Source organism: Balaenoptera borealis (assembly GCF_965194805.1).
Source record: "Balaenoptera borealis genome assembly, chromosome: 5".
Taxonomy (NCBI): Eukaryota; Metazoa; Chordata; class Mammalia; order Artiodactyla; family Balaenopteridae; genus Balaenoptera; species Balaenoptera borealis.
The window spans coordinates 74,051,439-74,065,323 of record NC_138862.1 but is presented as its reverse complement, the minus strand read 5'-3'; the positions used below and the strand labels follow the sequence as shown (position 1 = coordinate 74,065,323).

The following is a 13,885-nucleotide window of genomic DNA, read 5'->3' as shown; positions in this document are numbered from 1 at the left end:
GCGGCAGAGGAAGCTTCACTCACTTGCCCACCACTCACCTCCTGCTGTGCGGCCCGGTTCCTAACAGGCCACAGACCATTAGTGGTCCGTAGCCAGGGGGTTGGGGACCCCTGTCCTACCACATACCCAAAGTACCTCCTCAAGTCCTCTCTGAATCAGTGAACACTGGATTATAGGCTCCTTAAGGGTGAGACCCTGTGCATCTCCCCAGCACCCAGTACGGAGAGGCCAGTGCAGTTAATATTTGCGATTGAAGAGCTGTGACTTTGCCAGCTCATTTGTGTGGCCTAGTTAGAGATCCGTCAGGCCCACATGCCCAGAGAGAAGTTCAAAACTGAGAGACGAACTAAAACACAGATTGCATAATATCCTCTCTACCCTCAGTTTGAAAATCTCCAAGTATTTACCACACTCATTTCATTTTACTGTACGTCTTTTACTATTTCCTGAAAAGTAAGAACTGCTACAATGCTCATTGTTTTGGAGGTGAAAACCCCAGCGAGGTTGAGGGTTACTGGGCAGAGCAGAGGAGCCCAATGGGCCACCAGACTGTCGTGGACCTGGGTGAGATCTCAACCACTAGGGAGACCAAAGTCCGACCATGTAGATCCCACGACAGTCATGTTTGCCTTGAACCTCTTTGGTGGCATGAAGGCCAGTGACAAGGGGACATTTCAAGGGACCCAGTGAGTGGCAGCTCAATCGTGTTACAGGGAGATGTACGTTTGATTGATGAGGGCGGCTTCTGCCCAGTCCCCGCATGAGTCCCCAGACATAGCCCTTCATAGAAGGGAGAGAGTGCAGAACATGTGTGCCACACATTTATGTGTTTGAAAGCCTCTGGCTTTATGTTTAGCTGAACAGATTACCTGGATTGAGATTCAGGCCACATGCGTCCTAATCTTGGCCTGGTCAGAAAATAACTGTATGACCAGTGCGTGTACTCTCAGGACCTGATTTTCCTGTCTATAAAACCGAGGGGCAGGCTAGATTATCTTTTTTTTTTTAAAGGAACTCCTTTATTTATTTATTTATTTATCTATCTATCTATCTATCTATTTATTTATTTTTGGCTGTGTTGGGTCTTCGTTTCTGTGCGAGGGCTTTCTCTAGTTGCGGCAAGCGGGGGCCACTCTTCATCGGGGTGCGCGGGCCTCTCACTGTCGCGGCCTCTCTTGTTGCGGGGCACAGGCTCCAGACGCGCAGGCTCAGTAGTTGTGGCTCACGGGCCTAGTTGCTCCGCGGCATGTGGGATCTTCCCAGACCGGGGCTCGAACCCGTGTCCCCTGCATTGGCAGGCAGATTCTCAACCACTGCGCCACCAGGGAAGCCCCCAGGCTAGATTATCCTGAGGGACCCTTCCAGTCCTGCCAGTCTGTGCTTATGACAATTCGATTGCTATGAAAATAAGCACATGGTTGACGTCCAGTCCACAAAGGTTTATCGTATACTGACTTGGTGGCAGGCCTTGTGCTAGGAACTGGGGACAGAAAGATGAATTAAATACAGTCACTCCTGTTGAGGCGCTCACAGCCTAGTGAAGGAGGCAGAGAATTAAAGGCGCTAGGACGACAAGCAGGTGATCACAGAGGTCGAGATACACACAAGGGGGCGTGGAGAAGGAGTTAGGGATCTCGGGACATTTTCCTGGAGAGGGTGGGACCCCAGTCCGGGTCAGCCAGGGAACATGGTAGGAGGAGGCCGTTCCAGTTAGAACCACATAAGCAATGGCAGGAAGACAAGAAACAGTCTCACAAGCCCTGGAGAAGCATAGGCTCTTCTCCATCGCTGCAGCATAAATTACGAGGCCAGGAGAGGCGACGAATGAGGCTGCAGAGGTGGGCAGGTGCCAGACCCGAACATTCTCACATGTTATACTGAGGAGCTGGGGCTGTAACCTGTGGCTGGTGGGAAGCCACTGCAGGGTTATAATGAGAGGAAGTACAAGGTCAGATTTCTGGTTTGGTGAGAGCGTGAAGGGTGGATTTGAGGGGGGCAGGCAGAGAGATGGGAATGGGTATAGATGTTGGCACACAGTTAATTTTGCTCTAACTGCCTTAGTTTTTTTTTTTTTTAAAGAAGGATATTTATTTTACTTTTTTTTAAAAAGGAATTCCTTTATTTTTATTTTTTTATTATTTATTTATTTATTTATGGCTGTGTTGGATCTTAGTTTCTGTGCGAGGGCTTTCTCTAGTCGCGGCAAGTGGGGGCCACTCTTCATCGCAGTGCACGGGCCTCTCACTATCGCGGCCTCTCTTGTTGCGGAGCACAGGCTCCAGACGCGCAGGCTCAGTAGTTGTGGCTCACGGGCCTAGTCGCTCCGCGGCATGTGGGATCTTCCCAGACCAGGGCTCGAACCCGTGTCCCCTGCATTGGCAGGCAGATTCTCAACCACTGCGCCACCAGGGAAGCCCTGCCTTAGTTTTTTAAGGAAGCACCAGGTCCTCTGCTTGGCTCTGATGGGGAATGGGTGGTTTCTAGAAAGTGCGAGGATTCAGGGTACACATTGAAGGGAGTGACAGAGGAATGGACAGCTAGATGGGAGGTGTACTGCTGCTGTAACAAGTTACCACAAGCTTGGCTTAAATCAACATAAATTTACAATGCTGCAGGTTACAAGTCCAATACAGGTCTCACAGAGCTAAAGTCAAGGTGTCGGTAGGGCCTCTTTTCTGGAAACTCTAGGGGAGAATTCGTCCTTGCCTTTTCCAGCTTCTGGAGGCTGCCTGCATCCTTTGGCCTGTGGCCCCTTTCTCCATCTTCAAAACCAGCAAAGGAGAGTTGGGTCCTTCTCATATCACACTACTCTGACCCGCTCTTCTGCCTCCCTCTTTATTTAAAAAAAAATTGAGGTGAGATTCATATAACATAAAATTAACCCTGTAAAAGGGAAGAATTAAGTGATATTTAGCATATTCACAATGTTGTGCAACTACCACTTCCATCTAGTTCCAAAATATTTTCATCACCCCAAAAGGAAACCCTGTATCCATTAAGCACTTGCTCCCCCTTCCTCCATCCCTCCAGCCCTTGGCAACCACCAATCTGCATTCTGTCATTATGGATTCACCCATTCTGGATGGCTCATATAAATGGACTCATACAGTATGTGACCTTTTGTGTCTTCCTTCACTTTAGCATAATGTTTTTGAGGTCTCCACTTTCACTTTTAAGGACCCTGGTGATTACATTGAGCCCATCTGGATAATTCAGATTATTCTCCCTTTTTAAGGTCAGTTGGTTAGCAATCTTAATTCCATCTATTGTAGAATCTGCCCCTTTGCCATGTACTGTAACATATTCACAAGTTCTGGAGATTAGGACATAGTCATCTTTGGGGGGGGGTCATTATTCTGCCTACCATAGGAGGGGTCAGAATGGGTTGAGGCACTGCCTGAACGGCTGAGGGATTCTACTCAGCATTATAGCTCCAGAAGCAGAGCATAGAGATTGTGGTAGTGGTCCAGGGCTGGGGTGGAGGCAGTGCACAGAAATTGTGGACCCGATGCTCATCCAGAAGGTCCTGGATGGGGAGGAAGGCAAGGATAAGAGGCTAGGAATGAGTTGATAGTGGGAAAAATGAAGTGGGCTAGGGCAGGGCTCACTAAACTTTAGTAACTGTTCTATCATGGAGGAGTTTAAGCATGTATACTCCCAGCCCCTAACTCCAGAAATTCCCATTTAAGGGTGGGATCCAGGACTTGTCCCAGGGAATTCTGATGCAGCCAGTGGGTGAGTCTACTTGTGAGGAATGCTGATGTAGATCCTGGAGGTCTTGAGAAGGTTAAATAACTGACGTGATAGAGTAAGGAATGAAGAGGGCTGGAAGGGTAAGAGGCTGTGATCACACAGTGGGATTTTGAAGCCAGAGAGTCCTTGAACCCACTGGAATCATTCCCACCTTGGGGACATCATATTGGGTGTGTCCTTTGCCTAGCACAAAGCTGTCCATATGTATAGTTTTAAATGTTCTAGCAGCCACATTAAAGAAGTAAAAGGAAACAGGCAAAATCAATTTTAATAGTATATTCTATTAACTCAAAGTAGCCAAAATATTATCATTCAATATATAATTACTATAAAAGTATTGAGATATTTTACATCCTTCTTATCTTACTAAGTCTTTAAAATCCAGAGTGTATTTCATGTTTGCATCACATCTCAATTTGGACCAAGTACGTGTCAAGTGCTCATTAGCTGCACGTGGCCAGTGACTACCACTTTGGCCAACACGGGTTGGAATGTTCTCCCTCCATCTCTGTGCCTGGCTGGCTCCATCTCATCCAGGTCTCTGCCCAGAGATACCTTCCGTGGCTCTGCTGTCTAAGCCAGCTACTTTCTACTCCTAACACTGTTTTCCTTTCCTCAGAGACTTACCACTAACGGATATTTTATTAGTGATTTGTTTGCTGATTATCTGCCTCCCCATAGGATATAAATCCCATGAGGGCAGAGACCCGTCTGTCTGCTTTGGGGCAGTATCCCCAGCAACAACATCACATCCACAGTATATCCACAAATCACATCCACAAATATTTGCTGAATGACTTTGAAGATCCCAGATACATCATTTGTCATCTCTGAAGCCCATATTCATTCAGTGGGGTGTAGGGGGAGGGGGACCAAGAGGCAGGAGCGTTATACAAGAAATAAGATGGGAGAAAACCAGCCTGAAAGCTTCCTGCGCGCTAAAAGGCTGACTCTTACATGTTACGTTAGAGGCTGGGTTTCTTTCCAGCTGTGACTTGGCTGTGTATTGATTCAACCACTGGCTTATCCAGTTCTATGAGAAACCATCTCATCAAGTGTCACTTCTGCCTGGCACCAGTAGATGGGGCAGTGTCATAAAAAACAGGTGCAGTCTGCGGTCCCATGCAGGTTCTAAGCCGTTTCCGGCTGACTTTGTTGAGGTCTCTTCTGGAACTGCTGTGTGTCTCAAATCTGCACAGAGCGGGACTCACATGTCAGAGTGCTGACATTTGTCTAGAATTTCTCTGTCCTCCCCAGGTTGAAAACAGGCTTATTAAGAAGACAGTCAGGAGCAGGCTCTGTGGGCTGTGCATCTGGGTCTGACACTCTGGCTCCACTGGAAGGCCTGGCCCGCCAGTGGAGTCCTCCCTGCTGCTGTGGTCCACTGGTTTCCCTGCCACCGCATGAAGCCCAAAGAGGTGCCTCTCGCGGAGGCTGAGAGCAGCCTTAGCTCCCACCACTCTTCCCTCCTCTTCCTGCTCAAACACTTCTGGTCCCTGGACCTCTGAGTAATTTGGAAATGTTAACTGCTTGAACATGATGCCTGCTTTTGTAGAGTCTAGACTTTGAGATTATGGACCAGCTAAAGGTCACTTAGCACAGGTTAATTTGGTGAGTTTTTTATCGGAATTTTTTGTTGGGAGCACATACCATCTGCTTCATTGCCACTGCAAGATATTCCAGAAATGTGAGCAGAAGAGGAATTAACCTTGGTTTAAATGGGTTATTATAGTCCTAACCAGCTCATTCCAACACCATACCTCCATTAACCCATCAGTGCAGCTGAGGAGTAAGGCATTAGAGCTTTGGTCTAATGACATTCTGGGACCAGCCAGCCATGAAAAGGCCATTCCTTCCCTCAGAGACTAGGAGGGCATGATCAGAAGACTTCCTTGTTTGATCAGGAAATTTTCTTCTTTCATTGTCACAATTGTCAAATGCCATCCTCAACTACACATGTGCACGCATTTTTAGGTTCTATAATTTTGCCGTTCTCTATATCTGGAAAGCCCTTTAATTCTTCCCTCTGTGGCAAAATCCTGTCCATGTTTCAAACTTCACCACCTCCATGGAACCTTTTCTGATTTTCCTAGTCACAAAGAACCTTTTCTTCCAGCTTCTCAGAGTACTTTGGGTCTTTCTCAGGGCATTTAGTTCACTCTGTCTTCTTGTTCACATGCATGTTTCAGTCATTCATTCAACAATTAAGTAGTGTCAGGCACTGGGGGGAGATAGGGTGCTCTCACAGGACTTACATTCCAGAAGAAGCCCAGAGGTGGGTGAAGTTTACATCCTTCATTGGACTGGGAGCTTCTTGGAGATGGGAATTAGGTGTGTTCCCAGCTCAGGGCCTGGTACCAAAAGGTACTCAGGAAAGTTAGTTAAATTGAAACGCAGCACCAATGACTCTAGGAAATTGGGTTAGAGTTCAAAGAAAGGTTAAAAGTTAGCAAAGGTAGAGGGCCAGAGAATTTCCATGAGGAGCTACAGTTGTTCTGAAATCAGAATCTGGCATGGCAGCCAGAGACATCCAGATACCCAGTAGACTGGGCCTGGGGAGTGGGAGGGCCTACTCTCCTCCTCTGGGATGAGTTTGGGAGTTTGATGCAGGGTCATCTGGACATTTATCACACATTCCAGCTAGAAGTGGTTTTGCTTTGATTGAGCAGACCATAGAGGCAAGCCGGTTGTTTCGAGGGCCCAGAAATGAGTTACTAGCCAAGGGTCAAGCTGGCCAGATGATTAAAGCGACATTATCCAGCTGGCACAAGAGAAAAGAATGATTAATGCTAACCATTCTCTGTGGAGGGTGGCCGGGCATTATTTGACACAAATAAAAAACGTCATTTGAATTTTTACTTGGAATTCTCATCCATAATGTGATAATGATGTAATAAAACTGAATGACTGGCCTGCCAAATTATAAACTGAGTTCTAACCACACACAAGCATTACTTAGAAATTGAATATATCTCAGAAAACTGCTCTACTCTGAGGCCTGACAGAAGGAGGGGGCACTGCTGGGGGTTAGGAGCTGGAAGCACCTTATTTACCAAACACATACTATAGTGTTCACTCTAATCATCCTATTACCACTCATCTCTCTTTTCACTATCTGCTCTTTGCCTGTGGAGAAAGGGCTCCAAGATAGTGAAAGATAAGTCTCAGCGTTTTCTTTGCCCCTATTTATTTTCTTTAATAGAATAAAATTCTGGAAAAAAAAAATTAAACAGCACCCAGTCAATTTCAGAAAGCTATTACACACGGAAAGAATCACTATTTCCCCAACCTTTTTGTATTTTATAGTGTAAACCCCACCTTCCACCACCTCCCCCAGAAGTTCCGATGGAGACACACATCAGTGAGTTGCAACTCAGGCTGGGGGTGGAGTGTCAGAATTCAAGTTGCTTTTCTTGCGGGGTAACCAAAGGTCTTGGCGATTTTTGTAGATAAATTCTACAGAATTTCTGCTGGTAAACTTGGGATTTAATTGCCAGGTTGGACCGTTCTGCCCTTTCCCTCAACCAATGGCTGCAACCAGGTCCCTTTAAGAGACCAGGAACCCGCCGGGCTTCCAAGCCCGAAACAGATCCTCTTCTCTGCTCCTCCCCTGTCCCCGCGCGGCGAATGGTTCGCGCCGGCCTATATTTACCCGAGATCTTCCTCCCAGACGGCAAGGATGTGAGGCTGGCGAGGCAGCTACCGCTCGCGACACCGGAGGGGGCGCGCAGCAAAGGCTGGCAGCCGAGCCAGGGGATCCCGGGAGTGCAGTCGGACACCCTCCAGAGGGAAGAAATGAGGTAGTGACTATCCCCGGAGCCGACCATGCGCACGCCCCGCCCTCGGAGCCTGGCGCTGCCCTGGCGGAGCCAGCCCGGACAGTGAGCTGGAGAAGCCCGAGTCCCCGGCGTCCTGCGGGAGAGAAGATGCAGTGAGCCACGGCGGGACTGCTGCGCTGGGCCCGCCGCGGCCAGCCGGACCCACCATCTGAGCGCACTTGGGGCAAGCAGCTGATTCTGGGACCCGCTCAGCCGAGGGCCTCTCTGCCTCCAGCACCCCTTGGGGGTGGGGAGCACCGACCCCTGGGCACACTAGCGGTTGAGTTTCCGCGGTTTCTGGCCCTAGCCCTGGGAATTGTGTGTGTGAGTGTGAGAGGGGGCCCCTTTTCACCTTCGCCGAGGAGTTCCTGCGTATTCTCGCACCATCCCGGCTGCTTTTGCTGCACGCGCGCATCTCTTTTTTCTAAAGACATTTTCTGCTCCACTCTCGTGCTTTCTCTCATTTTGCTTGCCCAAGACTCTTTGCCCTGGTCCTGCCCAGGCTGGGGTAAATCTGTGTGCTCCTCCCTCCCCCCCACTCGTTGCAGTTAAATCCTCTTAAAAAAAAATTCTACCCCTACCTCTTTCGGCGGGGTTCTCGAACATCTCCCCCGCCCCCACTCCCTCCGACTGGGCCACTCCCAGCAGAGTTTTATTTTTCGGTCTTGCCCCGGCCGGGCCCGGCCGGGGCGGGTGGCTCAGCCGGGCTCTCAATCGGCGCTCCGCCGCCGCCGCCGCCCAGCTGCGCTGGGGCGCCCTCCGGAGATGCTGCCGTGGAAGAAGCACAAGTTCGAGCTGCTGGCCGAGGCGCCGCCACGGCAGGCGTCCAAACCCAAGGGCTACGCGGTGAGCCTGCACTACTCGGCGCTCAGCTCTCTGGCGCGGGCGTGCCCCGAAGGCGCGCTCAGCCGGGTGGGCAGCATGTTCCGCTCCAAGCGCAAGAAGCTGCACATCACCAGCGAGGACCCAACTTACACCGTGCTCTACCTGGGCAATGCCACCACCATCCAGGCGCGCGGCGACGGCTGCACCGACCTAGCGGTGGGCAAGATCTGGAGCAAGAGCGAGGCGGGCCGTCAGGGCACCAAGATGAAGCTGACTGTGAGTGCGCAGGGCATCCGCATGGTGCACGCCGAGGAGCGTGCGCTGCGCCGCCCGGGCCACCTCTACCTGCTGCACCGCGTTACCTACTGCGTGGCGGACGCGCGACTGCCCAAGGTCTTCGCCTGGGTGTACCGGCACGAGCTCAAGCACAAGGCGGTAATGCTGCGCTGCCACGCGGTGCTGGTGTCCAAGCCCGAGAAGGCGCAGGCCATGGCCCTGCTGCTTTACCAGACGTCAGCCAACGCTCTGGCGGAATTTAAACGGCTCAAGCGGCGGGACGATGCGCGTCACCAACAGCAGGAGCTGGTGGGCGCGCACACCATCCCGCTAGTGCCTCTGCGCAAGCTGCTCCTGCACGGACCCTGCTGCTACAAGCCGCCGGTGGAGCGCAGCCGCAGCGCCCCCAAGCTCGGCTCCATCACCGAGGATCTGCTCGGCGAACAGCAGGAGCAGGAGCTGCAGGAGGAAGAGAGAGGGTTGCACACGGAGGGCTGCCCGGAGGAGGAGGAGGAGGAGGAGGAGGAGGAGGAGGAGGAGGACCGAGCCGGGGAGGGAGACCCGGCAGAGCAAGAGGCCGAGGCGCAGCGGGCGTTGGTGGTGGCCATGCACTTCGAATGCGGGGACTTGCTGGACACGCTGGAGAGTGGCCGCGAAGAGGCGCTGGAGGGCGGCGGGGTCTCGCCGGGTCCTGAGGCTGTGTCGCCGTCTCTGCTGCTGGGCAGCACCTCCGACATGAAGGCCGAGCTGTCCCAGCTTATTAATGATCTGGGAGAGCTCAGCTTCGGCAACGACGTACGCAGCCTGCAGGCCGACTTGCGGGTGACGCGCCTACTGTCGGGTGAGAGCACGGGTAGCGAGAGCTCCATCGAAGGAGGGGGCCCGGAACCCACCACTACCACCGCCGGGGACCAGTCCGACCCCGCCGACTGCGCCAGCTCAGACGAGCCCCACTCGGGCTGAGCTCCCAGCAATGTCCTGTGCGCTCCCCTGTTGCCCCATCGTGACCCGCCCCCCACCCCGTCTCTCCACCACTTCCTTACCTTCCCGACCCCCCCCCCCAAAGAAAGGGGAAAGGGGACACTTGAGGCCCAGACCCTCTCCCACCCCCATACGTTTGGCTCTGTTTGAAGCAGGGCTCAGATTGCACGTGGAGATATGGGGGAGGGAAACTCTATAAGGAAGGGGAGAGAGGCAGCCTCTGGGGTCTGGGGAGGGGAAGGGCAGCTGGTGTTAGCAAAGCCCCACAGGCGTGAGGTGTCTGCCGGCCAGTTTCCTGTTTGTGGGGCAGCTGGGGCCTGAGGAGGAGGGGTTAACTTCCTCCACCAGCCCCCAACTGGGAGCGGCCTGGCGCTGTCATTGACATGTCATTAAAAAAAAAAAAAAAGAATTTGCTCTCACAATGTTTGAGGCTTTAGTGCCACCTCCTTGCCCCCAGTCTTTTTGGTGCGAGAGCTTGGGTTGTTTACCTCAGACTCAGACCCTTGAAATTCTGCCAAATTCCTCAAATAACTGGTGGGGAAGGGGGGGGGAGAAAGAAAGTTGCATTTTGTTTACAGTTAAAGACATCTAATATCTAAAAAAGGAGTTTTCCTTTAGAAACACACACACCTTGCTCCCGCTCAAAAGATCTCACTCCATGATACTGTGTAAAATATTTTTGCACTGTTGTGAAGTATTTTTGACATCTTTTTGGTTTTTTTTTTTTTTGTACATAACTGTGTTCTCAGAGTCCAATGTTTATATCTTTTGCTGTGCAAAAGGGACATGTAAAATGTTGTTCAGCTGTATATACAGAAATGTGTATAAAACATTTCGTTATTTTTAAAGAGTAGCACTGCTCTGGTTCTGTTTGCCCGCCAGTGGGGAGAGAATAAAGAGGAAAATTTAACAGAACAGGTGAGCGTCTAGACCTGCTTCAGAAAATGCTTGGCCGTGGGGCTGGGCGGCAGAAGGTGTGACCATGGCTGGGATGGGGTGGGAGAACAGTCTTTGTCCTTTGCGGGGCTTGGAGGTAATTAGGGAAGGGGAACCCACTTTATGTGTAGCCTGGGGCCTTTCTGGTCCTCTGCAACTCTGGATGCTGCAGCTGGGACCATATTCTTCACTTATTATTAGTTAATGTGAGTGTGGGCTTTTTCTGGCTTCTTTGAGGCAATTCTTGGAGATGCCGGGTGAGTTCTGTTCCTCATTGCCAGACCTATGATGTTATTTAGGGAGGGGTGACTTTCAAGGTCTTCTGAGGTTTTACCACCTCCTTCTGTGGTTCACCTTTTCCTTTCCAAACAGCTCAAGGAGCTTTAGATGTGAATTAGAGAGCTAAGGAAAGTCCCCATGATGCTCTCTGAGGAGTGGGAACATCTCTGTTTTTCCTGGGAGGAAAGTCAAGGAGAGAGGAAAGTGGAGAGGTTCCAGTCATGGCTTGAATGAGTCATGGTGCACGTGGGGTGGGGTCGGGGCAGGGGCAGGTGGAAGAGCCTATTTCCTTCCCTTCTACAACCCAGCATGACCCAGTGGGAGGATGGTTTGGAGGTCAAGGCGGAGAAGGACTGCTAGAGCTTGGTCTGTGTGTGTGTCTTAGCGTTTTCATGCTTTCCGTGTGTTTGTTTCTGTTGTAAACTCCAAACAGATGTCTCTAGTTTGGCTACACCCGATCAGCTGGAAGCTGTAATAAGATTCTGCCAAAACTGTGCCTTCTGCAAACTATTTTTTCCCTTTGCCCCTATGGGCCCCTTTTCCTGTGTTGCAGAAATTGAGCGCTCTCCTGGCCTTCCCTAGTGTAGTGTCCTGAGGCCCTTGGTTTTGTTTTCATCATAAATACGTTCTGAGCAGCTAGACCCAGTGATCCTAAGGAGTCTGGAATTCACTGGAGCCATAGAGGAAGGGGGGTGGTAGACTTTCTTCCTAATTAACAGGAGTGGTTCAGGCATAAGATGATCTTTAGAAAAGCAAAGGGTGGGTGGGTGTGTGGGAAATTGAAAAATATTCAGAGTCACTTTCTGAGGGCATTAGAACAAGGCCTATCTTATATTTCTCTTCTATTATATTTTGGTTTGGTTGAGAGTCCCTATCCCTTTCCCTGAATACCTCAGCTACACATTATTGAATGATGTTTTCAAACCCCCAGGTAGAGAGAGGGCAGGAAAGTCAGCTGCAGGTCATCGCTAGTTTGCATGATTAGATTTCACATTTCAGTAATTTCATATTTCAAATTATTTCCATGCACTGCCAGTTCCTTTGCTGTTTGAAACTGATGAGAACGTTAATCACGGTGAAGATCATTTGATGAATACTTGGGGGGTGGGGCAGGGTCTTCATGTCTTCCTTCTTAATCCAATTGATGTGTCCAGAGAGAATGCCAAGGTGGCTTTCGTCTGTGACTGATGGGGGTATGGTGATTGGTCAGAAAGTTCAAACAAATGACATTTACACCAACACCATCAATAAATATAAAGCAACTGTCTCTTTAAAGTCTGATTTTTCCTGTTATCTGATTTATAAATAGGGAGGGGGTGTTTAGGGGGTGAGGAAGGAGAAAGAAGAAAATAAGCAAACTGCAAAAGAACCAGCTCTCTTTTTCCCTCCCCCACCGGCACCCTCCCTTTCCCTCTTTCCTCCCCTCTACTTTTTGGCTTTTATCCCCACTGCACCCCAGGGCTCTGGCTGATGTAATTCTAGAAGAGATGCGAAGGTGATACATGATTCACCTCTTCTTACATCTCAGTCTTCCAGGGATGACATCACTAGCGTAAGGAGAGATGTTTTAAATGAAAAAACAAAACAAAACAAAACCGGAAAACCAATTTACTCTTGACACTCAGGGGGAAAAGAGTGGTGTGACAAAAGCACAGTGAAGCAGAGGAAATACACGTTCCAGAAAGCACCTGAGGTCTGGTTTATTCATCAAATTTAGCTTTTCCGTCTTGCAAGGTGAGGCTCACGTTTCTCCTTTACTACCTGATGGTACTTTAAATGCAGTGAGACTCTTGCCACAGTCTTCCCCAGCCTAAGTAATCCTCGGTGTCCAACAATGCAGCCTTGACTGCACGAAACACGGAGTGACTTCCGGCTGAAAGAGAGATGGTTGCAGGGGTGGCCGCATGCGTCCACAGAGGAGGTGTTTCTCCACCTCTCTCGGCACAAACATCCCATTTGTACAATTTTTGTGTGTGTTGAGGCAGAAGGAGAGAGGAGTAGGACAGTAAAATAGACAGTGGTATTACATAGCCTCTCAATTATTACAGTGTCAGACAACACCCACTCTACACACACGCATGCGCCCCCCCCTAAAGAAAACCTTCCCTCTCACTGCCCCTCAGTCAGCAGAAGAGTAGATTTTAAACAAATTAGAAAGGCTCTGTTATACTGAGAAAACACAATGCCCTCCCAGGGACAGAGTTGCTTTTAAGGGTTCTGCTTGTGAAAGGAGAAGGAACTGGCTGGTAGAATCCACCCCTGGCACCACACTGGAGATTAGAAAACCTCATGGCAGTCACCAAGAACCATGAGAAACGTAACAATTCTATTAGGAGCTCGTTGCCCTCATTTCTAAAGGGTTTAGTAATGTAATAAGAAGAACTCTTTCCTCTGTGTGGTATGCAACCGTAGCCTTAGCATCTGCTGGTAAGTGATGCATGACAGAGCTAGCAATGTGCAGGGATTGTTGGTGCTAGGAACCTTGCCTGACACGTGGGAAACTACTCAGGGCTCCAGGCGGGCAGGAGGGCCCTAGGGCCAGGGCGCTCTATACTCTTGGCACCAGGTTTTTCTGTACTTGGCCACATTTGTCTCTAGGTATTTTTTGATTCCCTCTTTGATTTCTTCAGTGATCCATTGGTTGTTTAGTAGCATATTGTTTAGCCTCCACATGTTTGTGTTTCTTTCAGTTTTTTTCTTATAGTTGATTTCTAGCCTCATAGTGTTGTGGTTGCAAAAGATGCTTGTTATGATTTCAGTTTCCTGAAATCTACCGAGGCTTGCTTTGTGACCCAGCATGTGATCTATCCTGGAGAATGTTCCATGTGCTTGGCCCCATCTGGATCTGGCTTTATGGTTAGCTGGGGCCTTTCCTGCTCCTGCTGGCTCATCCATGTTCACAATGTGCCTGGGACCAACCCCACTTCCCGCCCTCCCCCCCCGCCACCCCCCCAGCTCTGGAGTGACCCAATCTGAACAGCCTTGACTAACCATCATTTTGGTGGTTTGAATGGCTA

General features: G+C 50.0%; 1 protein-coding gene across 1 annotated transcript; it reads left to right on the top strand.

Annotated features, from left to right (window-relative positions):
• The first annotated feature begins 3,555 nt into the window (after window positions 1-3,555).
• On the top strand, window positions 3,556-12,143 carry FAM43A (family with sequence similarity 43 member A). The gene has a single exon (XM_082393316.1). The coding sequence runs from the start codon at window positions 8,337-8,339 to the stop codon at window positions 9,633-9,635; it is 1,299 nt and encodes a 432-aa protein (XP_082249442.1). The 5' UTR covers window positions 3,556-8,336; the 3' UTR covers window positions 9,636-12,143.
• The last annotated feature ends 1,742 nt before the right edge of the window (window positions 12,144-13,885 follow it).

What these genes read in the sequence shown, in the direction of transcription:
- FAM43A (XM_082393316.1), top strand. Translation starts at nt 8,337, where the DNA reads ATGCTGCCGTGGAAGAAGCACAAGTTCGAGCTGCTGGCCGAGGCGCCG.